This window comes from Chaetodon trifascialis, chromosome 4 (genome assembly GCF_039877785.1).
Source record: "Chaetodon trifascialis isolate fChaTrf1 chromosome 4, fChaTrf1.hap1, whole genome shotgun sequence".
NCBI lineage: Eukaryota > Metazoa > Chordata > Actinopteri > Chaetodontiformes > Chaetodontidae > Chaetodon > Chaetodon trifascialis.
This window is the reverse complement of record NC_092059.1, coordinates 591,394-613,606: the sequence shown is the minus strand read 5'-3', so window position 1 is coordinate 613,606 and position 22,213 is coordinate 591,394. Positions and strand designations below refer to the sequence as shown.

Sequence of the window (22,213 nt, the reverse complement as noted above, 5' to 3'; positions counted from 1 at the left end):
GTTGTTGATGTCGGACATTATAAGTCAACTTCTAAATGCTTTTATGAACGTTTCGTTCTTCAGCTGTTTGCTGTTTTATTGACCTACAGCTGCTGCGTTCAGGGGAAAGAGGAAAAAGCTGGCAGTGTGTTTACACTCTCTGACGAACGAAAGAAAAGAGTGAACTGATGAAAAGTGTTAGAAATGAACAGACTGCAGTCCTGGTTGTCTTTTAACTTCCTAAAGACAGAAAGAACGTGGTGACATTGGAAGCTTTTGGAGTGTGTTTTAAACACACAACATCAGACATCAGAGTTATTTCTTGGACTTTTTGATGCCGTTTGTGATTTTTCTCTTGATCAAAACTCTGAATTTTATAAAGCAGACTTAGAAGCGCGTGACTGATGTAGAGCTGAGGTATGTTTTCCTTCATGTGAGAACTGATGGTTCCGGACCTGAGTCCGTGGACCACGGTGTCCTTGTGGGTTCGGGTCTTTTCGTGTGGACGCGCTCTTGTTTTGTCGGGACAACGCCCACTGAGGTTTGCGCGTCTCTCTGTTCAGCCGTGGATCCTCCTCATCCACAAGCTTTGATCCCTGGAATCTCAGGTCTTTGTTGTTGTGCCCCCCCCCCCCCCCCTCCCGACCAGCCAATCAGCACCTGGATCCGACTTGCAACGCCTACAAATGTTGCTAACCGTCCAATCAGAGAGCTCCTCGCCGCGGACGCCATTTTGTCAGTTAATAGCAGCGGTGGTTGGGGTGTCCTGCTGGCAGCTGGCTGGAACCTGTTGCTCCGTAGTTCCGTGTTGTGCAATGGACGGGTGAGTTATCCCATCGACTTACGTGTACACACAAATTAAATTGACTTCTGGCTGTTTTACTGACGTCTGACAGAAGTAACCTAGATGCGTCGTCAGGTAGTGTTTTTCCGGAGAGCAGCTGGCGTTCTTGTTGTTAGCTTAGCTGTTGGTAAAGTTGTGTTTGCGGTAGTAACAGGAAGCTAAGCTAGCCGAGCTAGCTGTTGTGTTAGCCTCGGAACGGGCCATTCTCCGCGGGCACAACTCCACACCCAGCGTGCACCCCATTCACTCAGCCTGCCTGTGAGCTGTGGCCTCGTTTACCTGCGAAAACACCTTTCTTTCAAACACTTGTACATAAGATGTGATGGATGAATAAGACGTGATAAGAATCTCCAAGCAGCGTATCGAACTTCCAGTTCAACCTTATGGTCTTCTCACGCCCACTGCTGTATTTCACTTGGAAAAGTTTAGATTTTAGTTAAATTGATGTAACTTAATTTGAAAGTTGTGCGCCGAATTGACGAAAATGCTCCCAGCTGATTCTTTAAAGGTGGACGGAAGTAAGTGGAGCTCATATTTTCTGAAATGAATCAAGTCAAGCTGATTAAGGCTAAATTGAGTATTTGCTGTAAAGAAAGCCTCTTACAAAACGTTAGATCCTATTGCGTCGTGTTTCATGTGTACCGGATTGAAGAGTGGCTCCGTTGATGGTTTCAAGTGTAGAAGTTGTGTTCTAGTCGCTCTGAGAGTCTGAGGATTAGGAAGAGTTCCGAAAATGAGCCGCATCTCATTTGGACTTCTGCACGACGCTCCGCGGGCGGAGGACGGAAGTCAGTGCTCACAGGCTCGGGTGACTTCATTTAAGATGCATACGGCAGAAGCTCAGTGTGAGTTTTAAATCTGAAATATTACAGATTTGAATCGGATTTATTTTAATCTGATAATACTGCAGGTCATTTAAAACCAGAGCTGTCAGAGTTGTGTTGCGGCTGTTGGTCAGAGTTAAAACGTGCATGTTTGTTTTCTGTTGATTCCGCTGTTGTTTTTGTTGTTTGTTGTTTGTTGTCATCGGCTCAGTGAGCACGTTCACTCAGGAAACAGTCTGGTGTTCTGAGTAACTGTCAGAGAGAGTCAGTCTCAGGTGAGCTGCAGTCAGGAGACGGTGAGGCGTTTGGGTTCCTCATGTGAATGTCGGTTTGTTATCGGGCCTCATTCACGTCCTCAGAGGTCGTCTTCCAGCTGGTTTGCTGTCTGTCCAGTCACATCAGCTTCAGCCCGACCAGCCTCGTCCTTTTGAATATGATGTCTTGTGAGACATGTTGTCCAGCTCGGGGCTTCGTGGGTTCATTTTCACATGTGACACTTGGTCTTCCTGCACTGTGCTTCAGGACAGTCTGTGCGCTTTTTATCCGTCTTGTTATTCCATATAAGTCTCCTAAAAAGAATGATTGTAGAAAAAATGGAGGCCATGTCCAGGTAGTACACACTCTATGAATGAATGAATTCTCAAATGATCGTGTTGGTGAACAGCAGGTGATCTAATACTGCTACTAATAATAATGTGATTAATATTTAATGTGGCTGATCGATGAAGACTCAGCAGGATTGAAACGTCTCTTTTCCTCGATTAAACACACGATGGGACAATCGTACAATTCAGCAGTGGGTAATGAATGAAGTGTCGCCTCACTTTAAATGGAGCTGAATGTGTAACGTTGGGCTGTCGGGCATCTCTCTGCTTTACCTGCATTTTATCAGACAGGTTGCCTGAGTGACCAATCACAGCGTGTGCCGACATAATAGTTGAGAAGAGAAGGGACAGAAAGGGACCAAAGGGCACAGAAACGTAAAGACAGGGAAGGAGCTCCACTGTGACCAGTGAGCAGGTGCCCACAGGTGGGTCACACGGCGTGCCCACGGGTGGGTCACACGGCGTGCCCACGGGTGGGTCACACGGCGTGCCCACGGGTGGGTCACACGGCGTGTGGCGTGCCCCCAGATGGTTTGAGCACATCATAGCAGCCGCTGATAAAAGTCAGGCGCAGAGAAAAGCATGCAGACAGTCACAGAGGAGACTCGTTCGGTCGTCCCGTTACTCGACGCAGAGCTCCACATTATTGATCAGTGCTCCTCGTGGTGGAAAGCAGAAAGAGTAAACTGCCACAGAGGAGCTGCAGCGCGAGCGTTAGTCTGTGTGATCGGCTCTCTGTCGATCGACTCATCGATCCATCGACCGATCGTTTCCGGCGTCGTCCAGCTGCTCGGCGCTAGATGTGCTGATGTCAGGTCACGTGACCACCCCTGAGAAATGTGTGTTAGGCTGTGTGAACCAATCAGGACGCAGACGTTGAATTGTATTTACTGAAGCAGCAGTACAGACAGGAAGTCAATAGACAAAACAGGAAATGGAGTAAATCCCAGACAGGGCAGCAGCAGGAGGTCAATGATTGGTTCCAGATGATGTCAGTGGTGTTCGCCGAGTGATGAGCTGACGGACCCCCGAGACTTTCTGCTCATTGATCCTCCACGGCCTGCTTCTGTGTACTTTTACTTCACCTCTTGTATTTTGAGTAGTAATGGATGTTTCCCGTTGTGGTTTCACTGCTTTCTCTTCGGTCAGTGATGCGAGCAGCTTCCAGGCGCAGACGTGTTTGTAGACGACTTCCTTTGGACTAAATCACCACCGGCCTCTGGAAGTCGTCCTGTTTGTCCTTGTTTTGGACATTTCCAAGTGTTTTCTTGAAACATGTTAATGAAGGAGTCTGTTGGCTGCAGCTCTGGTCCATCTGCTGGCCTCAGGTCCATGCAGAGACAGGTGGTGGTGGTGCGGGTTGGTTGGTGCTCTCAGCCTGCTGTGACGGATGATCATACTGGAAACAGACAGGAAGCGGATGTGAATCCTCAGCTGCGTCTGGATGGACAGAAATAGACCAGCAGCCATTTTCCTGCAGAGATCATGAGCAGTCTACACCACACACCCTGTGCTGTGTCTTCAGCCATCGCTGGTCTCCTCTGTACGTGTCACTTCCTGTCTCCATCAGTGGAGAACAGGCCTCCAGGTGGGCGGTGTCAGAAGTGTCACCTGCCGTGTGAGGATCACATCCAGTTAAATATTGATGTTAGCAGCACTGATCAGGCTGTTTAAAGGAGGTTTGACTGCACTGACGTGTTACAGCCGCTGTGACGCACACCTGCACACCTGTTTAAGGTACTGATACAAATACTGTGAGGAACGTAAGAAAAATACTTTGAAATGAGTCACGCAGTCAGGATTTCCAGCGAATCACCGTGGAAACACGCGAGGGTTACCCTGTCACAGCTCAGCACCTCTCAGACTTTGCATGATGACAGTGAACGCGTCACGTCCCAGTGCACGTGAAGCCGTGGTGGAAAGAAAAGTTGTTTGCAGCTCTTTGTTTGTCAGCGCGCTGTCGCCTCCTCTGCTGGGTCTCTTCCTCCTCAGGCACAACCTCTTCACCCTCATTTCACTTTTTTTGCTTGTTGTTTTGAGTTTCTCTCCCTGCTGCTTCTAACACGCTGTCTTTTCTTCACAGCAGTGTCCACCAAGATATAACAGTTGGTACTAAGGTAGGCACCTCTGCTTCCTCCTCCTCCTCCTCCTCCTCCTCCTCCTCTGGTTGGTTTGTTTTCTGCTGTGAGGCCGTTTGCTTTTCGCTGGTGTCTGACAGACGGACGCGCTGCCATCTGGGAGCAGTTCAGAGCCTCTGTCTGTAATTAGTGTTGAAGCCGCTCAGTGTTAGAAACTCCAGCAGTAATTTAGTCACATTCCACGACAAGACTGAGGATAATCAGATTAGTCAACAGCAGCACACTTCTCACATTCTTCAGCACCAAACGCTCGTTTAACATCCTGCAGTCGCTCACAACAAATCCTCAATCAGGTCTCAGTTTCAGAGGTGCAGAAATGTTTGTGTTCTTTGTTTCTGTGAAAATCAGCTGAAGCAGATTGAATCCGTCCGTCAGGAAGGGGGGGGGCTCTTCGTCATTGCGTTTGGGGTCATCTCCCCCAGAAAACCTGATTTTTATCTGAAATAAATCTTGTATTCAGGATTAATAAAGCTTTTAGTTTTGACATAAAATGAGTGAAACGTGTTCGGATCCTTATCAATACGCTTCTTTCATTGGTGAACAATGTTTTTTTTTTTTCATGATCATTGAAAAAACAATGAATTGAGAATCTGGTTTGATTTGGATTTTAAATATTCAGCAGAGTCAGTCGAAACATGTCAGGCTGCCGTGCTGCATGCAGAGTTTTCATGTTGTTATTGATCCGAACAGCTGACCTGCTCATCGACATGTTCAGCGGCCTGAGCAGAGCTTCCTGTTAGTGTTTCTGCTCGGAGACAAAAGGAGCCTGTTTGTTTTTGTTCTTTTCTGTACGGGACTCGGCCCCCTCCCACAGACCCTGAAGGCCCCCACTCACGATGAGGTCTGCAGGCGGACCCTCTTACAGGACTCTGCTGCCGTGTCCCGGGTTATGACTGGTGGAGGGACGCCGTGGTCAGCTGGTGCGAGCACTTCTTTCATTGGTGAATCGTGTTGGGTTTGTGTCCGGCAGCAGAGCGGTCACCACTGCTGCTGCTGGTTTCAGGACAGAAACCAGAATCTGAGCCAAAACCACATGACAGCAGAGAGAGGCTGTGAGGAGGAGGAGGAGGAGGAGGAGGAGGAGGAGGAGGAGTAGGAGTAGTCCTTTGACAATCCCAGCTCTCCTGTTTCCTCCCCTGGCCTCAGGCGAGTCATCTGAAACCACCTTGAACACTCAGACCAGCTCCTGTTAGAGGGACAGTTCAGGGTTTTCTCCTGCGCCGTGTTTACTTTGACACCCAGAAACAAAGTGAGGTAAAAGAGCAGAGACGCCCGGCAGGTCTGAGGTCTGGAGGACTTTACAGGTCCTGCATAGAGGTCTTCACTCGCCGGATCGTCTGGATCCACTCAGGTGTTACACAAAACGTTTAACACACCTGGACTTGATTGACAGCATTCAATGTGGATCTGACTCTTGGGTCTCAGGTCCTCAGGTTTGGGTGGACCTGTGAAAACCAGTCCCATGAACTGGTTTCTGTGGTTTGTTGGTCGGATGTGCTTCCTGCTGAAACAGGAAGTAACTTTTTGTGTTGAGGGACGTGCGTGCAGAAGACGCGCTTCACATCTGTCATTGGCTGCTCTGGAGCTTTTGGTCAGAGGCCATGTTCTTCATCAGAGTAGGACTCATGAGAATGAACTTTGACCCTGAACTTTAAGCCGACGTGGATGAGAAGGACTTAAACTGCTCAGAATCAACTGCTTCAAAAGCTCCAGAACAGTGGCTGAACAGACAGGAAGTGGAAGAAAAGACTGAATCATCAGTTTATTTTGTGGTTGATTGGTTTGGTCTGAAATGTCCACGTCAGTTTGTCTTTAAACCAACAGTCCAAAGATCTTCAGAAGACAAGCTGAAACCACAGAAAACAGATCTTTGTAAAGTGTTTTTGGGCTGATTCGAGGCCTGAGGACAGCGGACGATTGATTATTATCTTCATTATTAATGGATTCCTTTTCTGTCCGTCGGCAGAGTGAATCAGTCAGTTCTGCTGATCTGAAAGCAGTCAAAGAGCTGAGCAGTGAGGATGATGATGATGAAGGCAGGGAGACGCCGCAGGTCCTTGTTGTGGTTCAGTTCTGTTAAAACAAGATGTCTGCCTGGCGGCCGGCAGCTGTCAGACAGCGGGTCCATGTCCGGGGGGGGCGGAGGACTCGGGTTTCTGCTGGATTATTCATGTGAGGAGTAAGAAGATCTGAGCTCCTTTTGTTCTCAGGAAAACCTGCTCAGGTTCCTCTGACTCGTCGCATCCTGATGGTTCTGCAGGTGTTGAATGAGGTTGACCATCGTTCACCTGCTGAGGGGCCAGAAAAGGTCATAGAGGAGCACGCCAGAAGGTCGAAGGAAGTCGGCCGCATTCACCTCTGAACGGCAGAAACCCACAGAAACCAAGACTTTTTTAAAACAGTTTGGTTCATTTTCTGTGGAGTGTTTGATCGACCAGTCGACTGATCGACTGATTGTCTGATCGACTGATCGACTGACTGATCGTCTGGTTGTCTGATCGACTGATTGTCTGATCGACTGATCGACTGATCGTCTGATCGACTGACTGATCGTCTGGTCGACTGATCGACTGACTGATCGTCTGATCGACTGATTGTCTGACTGATCATCTGATCGTCTGACTGATTGTCTGATCGACTGATCGTCTGGTCGACTGATCATCTGATCGTCTGACTGATCGTCTGGTCGACTGATCGTCTGACTGATCGTCTGATCGTCTGGTCGACTGATGGACTGACTGATCGTCTGATGGACTGACTGATCGTCTGATCGACTGACTGATCGTCTGGTCGACTGATCATCTGATCGTCTGACTGATTGTCTGATCGTCTGATCGACTGATCGTCTGACTGATCGTCTGGTCGACTGATCGACTGACTGACCGTCTGATCGTCTGACTGATAGTCTGGTCGACTGATCGACTGACTGATCGTCTGACTGATAGTCTGGTCGACTGATCGACTGACTGATCGACTGACTGATCGTCTGGTCGACTGACTGATCGTCTGGTCGACTGACTGATCGTCTTGTCGACTGATCATCTGATCGTCTGACTGATTGTCTGATCGACTGACTGATCGTCTGATCGACTGACTGGTCGACTGATCGTCTGATCGACTGATCGTCTGATCGACTGATCGTCTGACTGATCGACTGGTGGTTGAGGTGTACGCTCAGGCTTGTTTGATGATGAGAATCAGTCTGTAAACTCTTTGTTTCTCAGCTCGTCTGTCTGTCTGTCTGTTCTCTGACCTCCTGCTCTAACTCGCCTCTTCCTCCACGTTGACCCGTTTGTCTCCAGACGTTCAGCATCAGCGGCCGTGTGAAGACGCTGTGCTGAACCACGTCATGCCGGTTCACTCGTTCATCCCGTCCTCCTACTTTTGATCGTCAGCAGAAAGATAAAACCCTGAAGAGGCTGATCTGAGCGGGGGGGTACAGGGTGACCCAGAGGGACAGCAGACTGACAGTGGGAGGTAATACCTCTCAGGTGTCCAGGTGTGTGACCTGTCAGCAGGTGTGTAGTATGAGACATTGGTAACACTCAGCACTTCCTGCGGATGTTTCATATTTAAAGCCTGCAGTTACAGAGAAACTGGAAGGCTTTTAATGTGAAACAGCAGCAGGAAGTGATCGCTGTCTTCATCAGAGATGACATTTTAAGAGTTTGAGGGCTGAAAGTGAATTTATAAATATCTGAATAAACAATGCTGTGGGGATGGGGGGGGGGCGTTACCATCATGGATTTAGGAGTGTGTTCACACGGACTCCAACACGCTGAAGGTGTTGGTCGAGTGCGGCTCTGAATCCAGCTGAGATCCTCAGGTGTTGGAGAACCTGAGGTGACAGCTGAAGGCGCCACAGGCACTGTCTGGACTCCGTGCTTGGTTTGTCCGTTCAGGGCTACTGTACAAACATGTAGTAGAGGTGGTGTCTGTCCTTGGTCAACACTCGACGCGTCTTTATTAGTTTCAAATGCTGCGTTGAGACGCGTTGAAGCTGAACTCTGCTGCCTTTCTGTTCAGTGAGGCTCAGCGTGTTGTCCACATCTGGTTTTTATTGAGCTCGTCAGCACAGGAATTCACCCCCGGCTGCCCGCTGGGGTCCAAGGGGGGGTCAGGCCGGAGCCGACGGCAGACCTGTGTCAGTTCATGAAGGAGCTCAGCCTGTTTCGGCTCTGTCCCATCGTCTGCTTCAGGTGCTCTCAGTCAAATGTGGCTCTGCAGCGACCTCTGCTGGCAGCGACATTAGCTGCAGTGCTGCGTTGGGGAAATGTCCTCATGTCACCTCGCTGTTAGTCAGCTGATTGCGGTCTTTAGACCGGACTGGAGCCCAAACCTCAAGTCCACCGATGAAACCCTGTAATCTGTGGAAGTTATGTTCAGACAGGACGTTTGTAGAAGTGTGAAGAAATGCAGCTGTAGTTTATGACATGATATAAACTACATATCTGTGTGTGTGTGTGTGTGTGTGTGTGTGTGTGTGTGTGTGTGTGTGTGTGTGTGTGTGTGTGTGTGTGTGTGTGTGTGTGTGTGTGTGTGTGTGTGTGTGAGGTGGAGATTAAACTGTTCTTTCTGTTTCAGAGAGGATCTGACGAGCTTTTCTCCACCGTCTCCAACGGCCTATATATCATGAGCACTGCAGGTCAGATATGTCAATTTGTGTTTTACTGCACACGTCACACAAGAAAAAACAGTCCAGCTCACCTGCACAGCACCTGAACACGTGGCCAGCGGTCACTGGGCCTGAACGCCAGGACGGCTCATGTCAGGGTCCACCAACTCACTGACCCCCCCCCCCCCCCCCCCCCCAAAAAAATTCAACATTTTCATGCTTTTCAGTATGAAAGAGACACAGAAAGTACAATGACTCATCACAATATCTGTCAAAGCAATCCCAAAGTGAATACACGTTCTGCCATTGTGTGTGTGTGTGTGTGTGTGTGTGTGTGTGTGTGTGTGTGTGTGTGTGTGTGTGCGTGTGTGTGTGTGCGCGTGTGTGTGTGTGTGTGTGTGTGTGTGTGTGTGTGTGTGTGTGTGTGTGTGTGTGTGTGTGTGTGTGTGTGTGTGTGTGTGTGTGTGTGTGCGTGTGCGTGCTTGTTGACTCTCCTCTGTAGCCAATGGCAACGACAGTAAGAAGTTCAAAGGTGACATAAGAGGTCCCGGAGTGCCATCCAGGGTCATCCACATCCGCAAGCTTCCCAGTGACATCACAGAGGCCGAGGTGATCAGCCTCGGTCTGCCCTTCGGAGACGTCACCAACCTGCTGATGCTCAAAGCCAAGAACCAGGTGCAGAGGAGTGTGTAGTGTGGTAATGGTATTTCTGCTGCAGTAAACTGTCCCGCATGTCCCTGACTGAGCCGCCCTGTGTGTCCCCCATGTGTCCCCCATGCGTCCTGCCAGGCCTTCTTAGAGATGAACTCGGAGGAAGCGGCTCAGAACATGGTGGGTTATTACTCCACAGTGATGCCCATCATCAGGCACCACCCGGTCTACGTCCAGTTCTCCAACCACAAGGAGCTCAAGACCGACAACTCCCCCAACCAGGAGGTACTCCTCACTCTTAGCAGCTGTTAGCATCTATTTGTGTCTGTTAGCATCTGTACACTGCCTAGTTACTGTAAGCCTTTGTTAGCATCTTGACGTTGCATGTGTTCATCCTCCATCCTCTCAGAGGGCCCAGGCAGCTCTTCGGGCCCTCAGTACATCCCATGTGGACACGGCTTTGGCGACCCCGAGCTCGGTGCTGAGGGTGGTGGTGGAGAACCTGGTCTACCCCGTCTCCCTGGACGCCCTCTGCCAGGTAACACACCACCCCAACATGAGACATAAATGACTTGAAACGTGATGAACATCAGCAGGTTGGTTCTTCAGAGGTCGACTGGACGTTACACAGTGTCTCTGCCGGATGCATTCAGGTACAGCCTGGAGTGTAGGTCTGCAGCCTTTTGGCAGCGCTGAACATACAGTCACTGGAGTTACAGGCGTGAAATGACAGAAAGCACGATTTAGGTCTCACTGCACATGTAGAGCATGAGTGAGCCGCTAAGCTAACGTTAGTGCAGCGGGACACAGTGTGCTGCGAGCTGCTGCTGGTCTCTGTCCCTGAGATTTCACTGATGTGCGTTTCCTTTGATGGTTTGATCAGTTCAGCTCCTGTTTGGTCCTCAGATCTTCTCAAAGTTCGGCACAGTGCTGAGGATCATCGTCTTCACCAAGAACAGTCAGTTCCAGGCTCTGCTGCAGTACCCGGACGGCGCATCTGCACAGGCAGCTAAACTGGTGAGCAAGGCGTTCTGCTGGTCCCACTGCAGCCGGGACGGTGGACGGATGCGGGCTGTCTGTCTCACGAATAGCTGGAGTTAACCTGCTGGTGTGTGTTTCAGTCTCTAGACGGACAGAACATCTATAACGGCTGCTGCACTCTGAGAATCAGCTTCTCCAAACTCACCAGCCTCAACGTCAAGTACAACAACGAGAAGAGCCGCGACTTCACCAGACCTGACCTCCCCTCCGGAGACAGCCAGCCCACCATGGAGCACCCAGCCATGGCTGCAGCCTTCAGTAAGAGCCACACAGGCGTCACATCACTCATACCTCATAAAGCAGGACGTGGTGTCACCGCAGAGGACACAGACGTGTCCTGTACGTGCCTTTAGTGGTGGACAGGAAAGTGAGGGATTAAAGGAAACGCTGAGGCGTCTTCATGGTGGAACACAAGAGACGTTCAGCTTCTTACCTGAGTGTCACTTCCTGTTTACCTCCCTGTTCGAAGGAAACTAACATTGCAGAGCCTTTTTAGACACAGTGGAGGGTTTATTGACATGAATCAACCTGCCCGGGACGCAGTGTTACACCTGACCACGTGTTCAGGCCTGACCACGGCCGGTTCTGTACTGTTTGCTGTCCACAGGACGCGAGCGGTTCATCTGTCGAGCCGTTAATAGCGTGCGACGCGGCGCTCTGTTGGCTGTGTTAAGTCCTTCAGTGTGACGCTGCAGGACGCCATCAGTGGAGTCTGACTACAACCGTCCTCCAGACGAGCAGAGAAAATGGCAAAAATCCAGAAACGTGCAGTCATTGTAGGGTGTCAGGTGACCGACAGGTGTAAGACTGTGTGTGTTGTGCTGTCAGTGGACGGGGAAGCTGTCACTCAGGTGTTGTCTCTTCTCTGCAGCTCCAGGTATCATATCCGCTGCTCCATATGCAGGAGCAACTCACGCCTTCCCACCAGCCTTCACTATCCAACCTGCAGGTGAGTCTCACCTGCAGAGATCCAGATCACAGTGGCCACATGCAGCAGATTGTACACTCACAAACACACCTGTGAGGTGGAGCGTCAGCACGCCGCATCACAGCTTCATCAGGCCAACGTGGCGGAGAGCGAGGTGTCAGAGGACACCTTCATCACTCACACAGCTCAACATGTTCACGACAGAACCAAATAACACTGAACACAAACGTCCAGCTTTACAGAAAGACCGTCCACGTCCCTGTCAGACAACAGGAAGACGTGGGAATGATTCACAAGTAGTCACCTGATCGGCACCTGGCCAGTCACACCTGTGCTGTGTAAAGAAGCAGATGTGGATCAGCTGGGTCTGCTGTCAGGACTGTGTGTGTCACTGATGTCGGTCAGACGTCTCCTGCACTTTTCAGATTGTTGTTCACTCGTCTCACCTCTCCCAGTGTCCTTCCCCTATCCAGGCCTGACGGTCCCCGCTCTGCCCGGAGGCCTGGCCTCTCTGTCCCTCCCCGGGGCCACCAGGCTGGGATTCCCCCCCCTCCCTGCCGGAGTCTGCGTCCTGCTGATCAGCAACCTCAACCCCGAGGTGGGTGTTTGTAAGACGTCTCAGCCTCATGTTTGTGTCCTCAGTGGAGACGTTAGGTCACATTTTGACGTATTTCTCTGCTACAAGTTCAAACAAAATAAAGTTCAGTGGCAGAAGTTTGTAAGGACAGACTGACGTCCACATGTCTCCACACACGCAGACATCATGTTTGATTGGCTGTTTGCGTCTGTGATGTCAGCAAGTGAAAGACGTTTTGTTCTCACTGATGTTTTGACCTTTGACCTTTGACCACACACACACACACACACACACACACACACACACACACACACACACACACACACACACACACACACACACTTGTCCAGTCACCTGTGCACCTGTTCACCTCATATTCACATCACCTGACCCTTCCTCGCCAAAGGTAATTAACTTCCTGATTGATCCCTCACCTGTCTTTTTTTTCCCTTTTTAATTTGTTGCCATGGAAACGCCTCGGACCCTCCACCTGTCCTGCCCTCCCACCTTTACCTGTCCTGTCCCTCCGCTGCCTTCTCTGCTGTCTTTAAAGAGAGTTACGCCCCACTGCCTCTTTATTCTCTTCGGTATGTTGTCACTCGCTTCTTATTTTAAATTACCTGAAGCACCTGGTTGATTTTAAGTCTCTGTTTGTTTCTGCTCTCATGTTGAAATGAAGAAATGAGTGTTTGTCTGTTGATTTGAGTTCATTTACAATATTTGCAGCTTTCCCCCAAAAAGTCGTATCAGGCTGTGCAGATGGAGACATGCTGAGGACAGAGTGGATGGAGGAGAGAGTGAATGGAGGACATAGTGGAGGGGGACAGATTGAATGTGGGACAGAGTGGATGGAGGACAGAGTGGATGGGGACAGATCAAATGTGGGACAGAGTGGATGGGGACAGATCAATTGTGGGACAGAGTGGATGGGGACAGATCAAATGTGGGACAGAGTGGATGGAGGACAGACCCTGTAGATACAGAGTGTTTCTACTCTGAACTGTGTGTTTTGGTCACACTGTGACTCTCAGGCTTTCAGAGCTCGTTAACCTGCCTTCATGCTCCTCCCCTGCAGGGTCTGCAGTGCCTGCAGGGTCTGCGGCGTCTGCAGGGTCTGCAGTGCCTGCAGGGTCTGCGGCGTCTGCAGGGTCTGTGGCGTCTGCAGGGTCTGTGGCGTCTGCAGGGTCTGTGGCATCTGCGGCATCTGCAGGGTCTGCAGGGTCTGCGGCGTCTGCGGCGTCTGCAGGGTCTGCGGCGTCTGCAGGGTCTGCGGCGTCTGCAGGGTCTGCGGCATCTGCAGGGTCTGCGGCGTCTGCAGGGTCTGCAGGGTCTGCGGCGTCTGCAGGGTCTGCGGCGTCTGCAGGGTCTGCAGGGTCTGCGGCATCTGCAGGGTCTGCAGTGGTTTGGTTGAGAGTGTCCTGTTCGGTTTGTGCTGCTCACAGCTTTAATCAGACCTTTCAAACATTGGACAGCAGCGTCTCTTCGTCCTGGGGACAGATTGATCCGGTGAATCTGTTCTCGCTCCTCGCTTTGAATCTGCAGCAGCGACGGGCGAGACTGGAGGTGTCGCATTTCAGGGTGTCCGTCTGTCCGTCTCAGTCTCATGGACATGAGGGACTTTCATTACATGTAACTTAACGTCCCTCAGTCTTCACTACAGATGTTAGACGAGTGTGGACAGACGTGATGGAAGCTGAGTGGAGGCAAACAAACAGGTGGAGGTGATTCCTGTTCATATTAGGAAGGTGTGAAACAGTCCGATAGCAGCTTCTCAGCCAATGACCATCGGGCCTCATTGTGGTCGCCTCGAGTCAGACTCTAACAGATCAATAAGTGAAGCTGAGGACGTCCACAGCTGTGGACCAGGAGCTTCAGAGGGAGGACTCCAGTTGTCCTTCAGCGCTGCGGCCTGTTTTGTGACTTCAGTCACTAAATGGTTTCAGTCAGAAACGACTTGGATGTGATGAAAGGCGTGGGATCCCACTCCTCCTCATAATCCAGGAGACGCGCTGGCAGCAGTTTGATTGGCTCTCTGAAGCCACGTCCTCGTTTCGTGGACTGACTGATGCTGCTGTTGAATTTGTTGAAATGGCGTTTTTCAGCACAAACCGAACAGCTGTCGCCTCCAGAAGAATCTCCAGTCCAGATTAAAGTGAACTCTCTGTGATCCAAGCTGCATCTATTGTGCTTCGTGTTATTCCAGTGAACTTGAGTTTTGCATGCGGGTTTCCTTCAGTTTGCATGTCGTCAGTGCTGAATCAGCCGCTCGTGTTTTTTTGTTCTTAGTCAACACTCCTATAATTCATAGTTCCTACATGGTGTTAATCTGCCATTTGAATTTCCTCTGACCCTTACCCTTAATTTCCTCACTGCGTTTCCTGTGTGTAACACACGTCTAAATTGAATTCACGAATTGGTCAGTGTTTCTGAGCAGCGCCTCGCTGCTGCTCCTCCCTTCACCTCCAGGCTTTACATTCAGCACTTTGACCGAGTTTTTCACTTTTTTAAGTGCTTTACGTTGAATCTGAGCGCAGACTAAGGGTCAGCGGCTTGGCAGGCTGCAGTCAGAGCAGTTTCACGCGCTGCTGTTTGTACGTCTTGAAGGTGTGGATCAGCGTGTTTGTATGACCTCCTGAACGTCTTCTTTCCTTCTGGCTGTGTATTAAGGTGTCTACGGCGACGTGATGAGAGTGAAGATTCTGTTCAACAAGAAGGAGAACGCTCTGGTTCAGATGTCTGACAGCACTCAGGCTCAGCTAGGTAACTCCTCACGGCTCGGCGGGCTCCTCGGCACGCCGGCGGACAGACGTCTGCCTGCGCCCTGCTCTCAGATACATGCACAAACACTTACAGAAATACTTATGTGATGGAAAGGTGTGGCCTACAGGTGAACGCAGATGCTGGTAAGAATCAGGGCTGACCTGAATGCTTTGAAAGCTCTACCGTCACCATGGTAATCAGCCTGGAAATCGGTATTTGTATGACGTAGACTTACTCAGAGCGAGCTCTGTGGTGTTTCATGAGGTTAAACCTCAGCCGTGTGCATGTGATACGAGCACACAGAGCGGGAAACCATCCTCACGGCGAAGCCTTTCTGCTCGCCGTGCACAGACGCCGTCCCACGAGCTCGACCCTCTGCGCCCTCACGCTGCTCAGCGCTCGCTCACAGGCTGGCGGTTTCAACCAGTTCAGTTTTATTTGTATAGCGCCAAATCACAACAAAAGTTGTCTCAGGACACTTTCCATACAGAGCTGGTACAGGCGAGCTCTTTTATCCACAGAGACCCAACAGTTCCCTCCCTCAACCAGAAAAGGTGTTTGGGACGGCCGCAGAAAGGCCAGCAGGGAAGGAGCACGATGCCTTTATCTGCATAACTTGTGATAATAAGTTAAATTTCCAGGTGAGCAAAGCGTTGTACTCCGTTTGTTCAGATAATGTTTGGGTCACTGGAGGGAAAGAAATACTACATTAGAGGATACAAACTACACATGCTAACTTACTACAGGAGAAGAGGAACAATCAGACCGTCCAGTCAGAAACTTGAGCAGTTCTTCACCTGTTTGCTTTGCAGCCATGAGCCACCTGAGCGGCCAGCAGCTGCACGGCAGGTCTCTGCGCATCACGCTGTCCAAACACACCAGTGTCCAGCTGCCCCGAGAAGGCCACGAGGACCAGGGTCTGACCAAAGACTACAGCAACTCCCCCCTGCACCGCTTCAAGAAGCCCGGCTCCAAAAACTACTCCAACATCTTCCCCCCTTCTGCCACCTTACACCTGTCCAACATCCCGTAAGTCCTCCAGCTGCAGGAGCTGGAGCATCAACACCTGGCCTGTTCCAAGCTGAGGAACGAAACACGTTGCAGCGTTCCTAAAATCACACGTAAGACAGTACATGTGTCACGTGAGCTTGATTGCTAACGATGCTTTTGTGTTTGTAGCCCGTCTGTGGTCGAGGACGACCTCAAAATGTTGTTTTCCAGCTCAGGAGCCGTCGTCAAGGCCTTCAAGTTCTTCCAGTGAGTCTCCCTTTACTGTCCCTGCACCTGAAACCCTTTCACGCTGATGTATGTGTGTACACACATCCTATATATATAACGTGTGTGTGTGTGTGTGTGTGTGTGTGTGTGTGTGTGTGTGTGTGTGTGTGTGTGTGTGTGTGTGTGTGTGTGTGTGTGTGTGTGTGTGTGTGTGTGTGTGTGTGCGTGTGTGTGTGCGTGTGTGTGTGTGAGAGACTGTTGGACTCTGTTGGACTGCTTAGACATTAGTCTTGCCCTGAAGCCTCCACCCTCGCCCTGTGAGCCCATGTCCTTGTCTTGCTCTGTCCTTAAGCCTTCATCTGTGTCCTTGCAGTCCCCGTTCTTGTTCCTCGTCTTAGACTTGAAGCCTTCTTCATTGTTCTTAAGCATTTGTCCAAGTCCTAAAACCCTTATACTGTCCTAAAGCTCCTGTCCTTGCCCCGACTGTCATTCCCTGTCCTTAACTCTTCATCCTTGCCCTCAGGACTTTGCCCCACCCTGTGTTTGTCCCAAAGCTCCTCTGCCTTCCACAAAGTCCTAGTCCTTGCCCTGTCCTGAAGCCTTCATCCTTGTCTTGGGGCCTTCTCCCTGGTGCCAATGCCCTCCTCTTTGTCCTGGAGCATTTGTCCAAGTCCTCAAGCCCTTGTCCTCGCCCTGACTGTCCTTCCCTCTTCCTGTCCTGCTCTGAAGCTATCGTCTGGGCCCTGAAACCCCTGTTCTTGTCCAACAATCCTGATCCTCATTCCTTTCCCTGGAGATCTTATTGTCCATAGCACTTATCCTTGTCCTTAAGACTTTCTCCTTTGTCCTACCCTGAATCTTCACAGGCTCTGTATTTGTCCCAAAGCTCCTGTGCCTTCCACAGAGTCCCTGTCCTCGCCCTGTCTTCAAACATTCGTTCATGCCTTGACTGTATTGAAATCATGTGACTTGTGGACTTCCTGTAAACACTCTGTTGGTTTCTTCTTCAGGAAGGACCACAAGATGGCTCTGATCCAGATGGGCTCAGTCGAGGAAGCCATCGAGTGCCTCATCGAGTTCCACAACCACGACCTGGGAGAGAACCACCACCTGCGGGTCTCCTTCTCCAAGTCCTCCATCTGAGCCTCGGACAGCACCATCTGAATCCTCCACACTCCTCCGAGAGCGGCCTCAGCGGTGTCCACTACACTCCGATCATTCCAACGCATGTCTGCGGAAAGCGCCGTGAAGTCTGGTGTGATGTTAAATTATTTTTCTAAAAGTCAGTCTTCGGTTCTTGGCCTTCAAAGAGGATTAGGTCAGAGATAACTGAAGTCAGAATTCTGCGGTTGATCTCAGAAGTCGGAGAATAAAGTCAGTATTCTGAGTTAGTGGGGATTTTCGTAATAATTGTCAGATTACAGTCAGGATTTGGGCTGTAATTACGTTTGCATCTTCGTGTCCTTCTCGTACCTTTTAGCCACTCTTGCCTTTTGACTTTAATCCCAGAATCAAGGAATTCAAGTCTACCTTCGAACTACTTGACTGTTTAACTCAGAATGTTTTCTTTAATCTCAGATTCCCAGCTGTCAGTTGATTCCTGTGGTCCTAATCCTCTTCTTTGAAGCTTCCCCTTCTTTAAAATATCAGCTCTGACGTCGTTCGGAAGTTTTGGATTCACCCTCCAGCTGTCAGATCTTAGCCCCGGCCTCGTTACGGAGGCCTCGTTACGAAAGGCTCGCCGTGGCCTTCAGATGACCCCTGTGCCTTATTCCTGGAGTCAGGATGACCTCGACTTTGACATGCTAAAAATCTCCCATCATGCCTCTGTAAATTGGCAAAGAGCAGGTTTACAGTTGCTAAAGGTTTACTGTTGACGAGCTGTATTGCAGATATATCCATATTTTCTGTGTATTTTATTGGTGTTGTTTTCCTTTGTTAGTGTTTTGTACTGCTGGTTACTGTAGCATCGAACATGTGAACTGATTGTGTTTTAGCGGGTTTGCTGGGTCTTTAGTTTTAGATGAAATCTCTTTTTCTATTCCTTTTTGATTTCTTTATTTCCATGTATGCAATCATGTTTTATTCAAATCAAATATTGTAGCAATATTTTAATCATTCCTGAACTTTTCCTCGTTGAGTTTTGGCGTCTCGGCAGGTGCGACCGCCGGCGCCTCCTACAGTCCGCAGACAGGTGTTCTGTTTCTCTCGTGCTCTGTTGGATTTGTGAATCACGATGTTAGCTAGTCTCGTCTGTCGCGTTGTTCTCTGAACGGTTTTATTTATACATTTATGATCCACTACAGCTGAAACCAAAAACGGCCTTCTAGATGCAAACAAATCCGCCTGCCTCAGGTTTCTGGTTCTGCGGACGTAAAAGACGGACACGGTGAACCGGTTCAGGCTTTGTTGGTGTTTTCCTGTGGGGATGTTTTCTTTGTTTCTCGACCGCTTCGCTGGATTCAGCCCACCGCTGTGACTTCAGTCTATTGCAAAACCAGATGTAACGTGAGTGCCTTCGACGCAGCGCTGTGTCCGTACATCAGGTATTCATTCCTCTTCATTCCGACGCGACGGCGTGACGGCGAAGCCCAGCAGCCGTCAGAAACGTTCAGAAACCAGAAGATGCTGGTTTGGTTTATCTGTGTCTTAATATTATTACGTCGACATTCCAGCCGCTCAGACGTCCGCCTGAACCTCGGCATGGAGACGCTCCTTCACTTTCCTCTGAAGGAGCTGCTGAGGGTCTGACAGCCGTGGTGCATTCAAGACACCTGCGAGGTTCCGTAGATGAGAGTTTGAAAGTAGACAGAAAGAGGAGCCGCCCGCCGTTTCCCATCAGCTGCTGTTTCCATTCCAGTTGTTTCATGTGTACGTGCTCGTTCTTGGCCAATAAAGCTGATTCTGATTCTGCTTCGGGCTCGTCCTCAAACAGAGCACAAGTGTCTCTCCAGAGGCTCAGAGAAGGTCGGCGCCTGCTGCCTGAACGTCGAGGGCGGTCTGTGATGTCCACCGGCGGTCCATTAGAGTTCTCAAGATCAGAGAAGGCCTTTGTCAGAAGTTTAGGACGCGTGTCGACCAGCCAGCCAATCAGAATACAGCAGGAAGTAATGTGGCATAGACGTTACTGAGGGGAAAAGTCCGCTTTAAGCAGCATGTTTATAATGAAGTGAAGAATCATGAAGCGCTGCAGGAGCATGCTGGGAGTTGTTTTTCTCTGCTCGCTCATTGTTTCTATGGAGACTCGACGGGCGGGTTTTAAAAGAAAACTTCCTATACAATATCAATGTGAGACAGGTTGGAGACATCCACCTGCTGTTGGTCCAAACGTCCCCGCCTACACAGACCGTTAAATTACTTTTATGTACCGTGAATGTGTCACTGATCTGCCGTGTGATTGGCCATCACACCCCGACTGTCCTCCTCGCACAGTTCATTAATATGAACTTTAACCTCCAGACCGCCTGCCTGAGCGGGACTAAACCAGGAGCAGTCAGACGATAATACTGTAGTATTCAGAGTATAATACTGTAGTATTATCTTCTCCAGCGGGCGCTCCGTCATGTGTTTCCCCCCTTGTTTTGACCTCTATTCAAAGGGCAAAGTTGACTCTGGACATGATTCCTCTGATTCTGGACTGAATGTGAAGGTCCAGTCTGACGCAGACCGAGGCGTCTCCCTGGTGACTTCAGCAGATGAAGTGGACCAATGAGAAGGCTCCTGCTGCCTGTAAATCATCGTTTTAGTGATTCTCTCTCAGAAGTCTCTTTTCTGGGCTCTGCGATTAAAATCCAGCAACAGAAGACAAGACGTCCAACGCGTGGACACTTTGTTCATCACCGCATGAGACGTTCACATGCAGCACACGTTTACATTTGGACAGTTTTTCCCAGGTGACTTGAATGCATCACAGACCTTCAGTGTCAGGTGAGACGAGGGGGGCGGGACTGGGACCAGGAGTGACAGGTGGAGGGTGGGCGGGGTCGACCTGTACATACGTGTTTTCTACCGGTCGCGTGTCTGAGAGCTGACGTTGGTTTTATATCTGATGTATATTTTGATTGAAGTGTTGATCAGATGTGAGTCTGACGCTGTCTGTCACAGAGAAAACACAATAAATCACTTTGTCTAAAACTCTGAACTTTGACTCTTTATATCCTGAATCCTGCACAAAACTGAAAACCACCCCATAAGAAGGCAAATACTACTGCTAGTACTACTGCTGCTGCTACTACTACTGCTGCTACTACTGCTGCTACTACTACTGCTGCTACTACTGCTGCTACTGCTACTACTACTGCTGCTACTACTACTGCTGCTACTGCTGCTGCTGCTACTGCTGCTGCTACTACTACTGCTACTACTACTGCTGCTACTGCTGCTGCTACTGCTGCTGCTACTACTAAAGCTACTACTACTACTGCTACTACTACTGCTGCTACTACTACTGCTACTGCTACTGCTACTACTACTGCTACTACTACTACTGCTGCTGCTGCTGCTACTGCTGCTGCTACTACTACTGCTACTACTACTACTGCTACTACTACTACTGCTGCTACTGCTGCTGCTACTACTACTGCTACTACTAAAGCTACTACTACTACTACTACTGCTACTGCTACTGCTGCTACTGCTACTACTAAAGCTACTACTACTACTGCTACTGCTACTGCTACTACTACTACTGCTACTGCTACTACTACTGCTGCTACTGCTACTACTAAAGCTACTACTACTACTGCTACTGCTACTGCTACTACTACTACTGCTACTACTACTGCTGCTGCTGCTGCGACCAGGACTACTATTACTGTACTGTTACAAACGTATCGTCCCCGTGAAGCTGCTGATCACAGGTGTGTGTGACGATCAGGACCGGCAGGTGGCAGCAAACACTCACAAAACATCAGTGCGGAACGTCTCTCGTCTGTTAGAAATGCTGTGTCATGTTTCAGGTCCCGTGGATGTTATAAATGCTGTGTCATGTTTCAGGTCCTCTGGATGTTGTTAATTTCGATGTCGATTTATTTTTCCTTTGGCAAGTGAAATTGTTTCAACCTTCTGTACATCACACAATACACAAATCCAGAAAACTGGACAAACACATACGTGAATCCAACAACATACAGTCACCACCAGCACACTGTCAGACTTTACAGTCTGGATGTTCTACTCAGTTCTGTCATGGCAGAGAGGATGACGAGGAAGAAGAAGAGAAGAAGACAGAAGGAGGCAGCGGTGGAGATAATGAAACAGAAGAAGAAGAGAAGTGATGCATTCAGTTTCACATTCAGTCCTGTGGAAATGACAATAGAAGATCTGAGGCTTTACAGACTGGAGGAAGTTCATATCCGTGTCCTCTCGCTCTCGACCCCCCTACCCTCATGTTGGACCGGTGACACGCAGCCGAACAAAGAGGGATTGTGGGAAAAAACGCAGGCACGCCAGCTTGGTCTCACACGGCTGTCAAACTGAAATCGTTCCAGTCCGAGCAGAAAGTTTTAGCATAATCCTCCAAAATACCTCCAAAATCCCCCAACACACACACACACACACACACACACACACACACACACACACACACACACACACACACACACAGTGTGTGCTGTAGGGGTGGACAGAATAACAGAAACAGCAGCAGGTTTGTGTCATACATGAAGTTAAATGTGATGAAATTCTCATGCAGTTTGGTGCAGACTGCTGCCTCTGGGTTCGCTCTGTGGTCTTTTTGCTCTGTTTGGGTCTCCACCAGCTGCTGAGGAAGACGTCTGCTGCCGTCTGCTGCTCAGCAGGAAGTCAACGCAGACTGAGACAGACAGGAAGCGTCTCTGCGAGGTGGATATCTGCAGGATGTGTGTGACACTCGTGTGAAGGTGTATCTGAACAGATTCTAAGTGTCCTGTTGGAGCACATCTGCGTCTCTGACACCTGCAGAGGATCCTGAATCCAGAAGGCTGAACACACTAAAACCAGGGCCCATTAGAGCCGGCTCACGCTGTCAAACGTCCTGCTGTGGGAGAACAGTCA

The 22,213-nt window shown here is 49.8% G+C and overlaps 1 protein-coding gene across 5 annotated transcripts; it reads left to right on the top strand.

Annotated features, from left to right (window-relative positions):
- The first annotated feature begins 736 nt into the window (after positions 1-736).
- On the top strand, positions 737-20,319 carry ptbp1b (polypyrimidine tract binding protein 1b). Of its 5 annotated transcripts, none has more exons than XM_070961124.1 (15): positions 744-802; positions 4,336-4,369; positions 8,975-9,035; positions 9,508-9,680; positions 9,795-9,941; positions 10,066-10,194; positions 10,563-10,673; positions 10,778-10,955; positions 11,569-11,646; positions 12,099-12,223; positions 12,756-12,789; positions 14,870-14,962; positions 15,775-15,991; positions 16,142-16,219; positions 17,191-20,319. In XM_070961124.1, the coding sequence occupies exons 1-15, from the start codon at positions 795-797 to the stop codon at positions 17,321-17,323; spliced, it is 1,599 nt and encodes a 532-aa protein (XP_070817225.1). In that variant the 5' UTR covers positions 744-794; the 3' UTR covers positions 17,324-20,319. The 5 variants fall into 5 exon arrangements, with proteins under 5 accessions (XP_070817227.1, XP_070817225.1, XP_070817223.1 ...); XM_070961122.1 differs by having other exon boundaries at positions 12,081-12,223; positions 17,191-20,318; XM_070961125.1 differs by having other exon boundaries at positions 774-802; positions 4,339-4,369; positions 17,191-20,318.
- The last annotated feature ends 1,894 nt before the right edge of the window (positions 20,320-22,213 follow it).

What these genes read in the sequence shown, in the direction of transcription:
- ptbp1b (XM_070961122.1), top strand. An exon ending in ATATATCATGAGCACTGCAG is followed by an intron (nt 9,036 to 9,507) that starts GTCAGATATGTC and finishes TCTCCTCTGTAG; the next exon opens with CCAATGGCAACGACAGTAAG. An exon ending in CTGCACAGGCAGCTAAACTG is followed by an intron (nt 10,674 to 10,777) that starts GTGAGCAAGGCG and finishes TGTGTGTTTCAG; the next exon opens with TCTCTAGACGGACAGAACAT.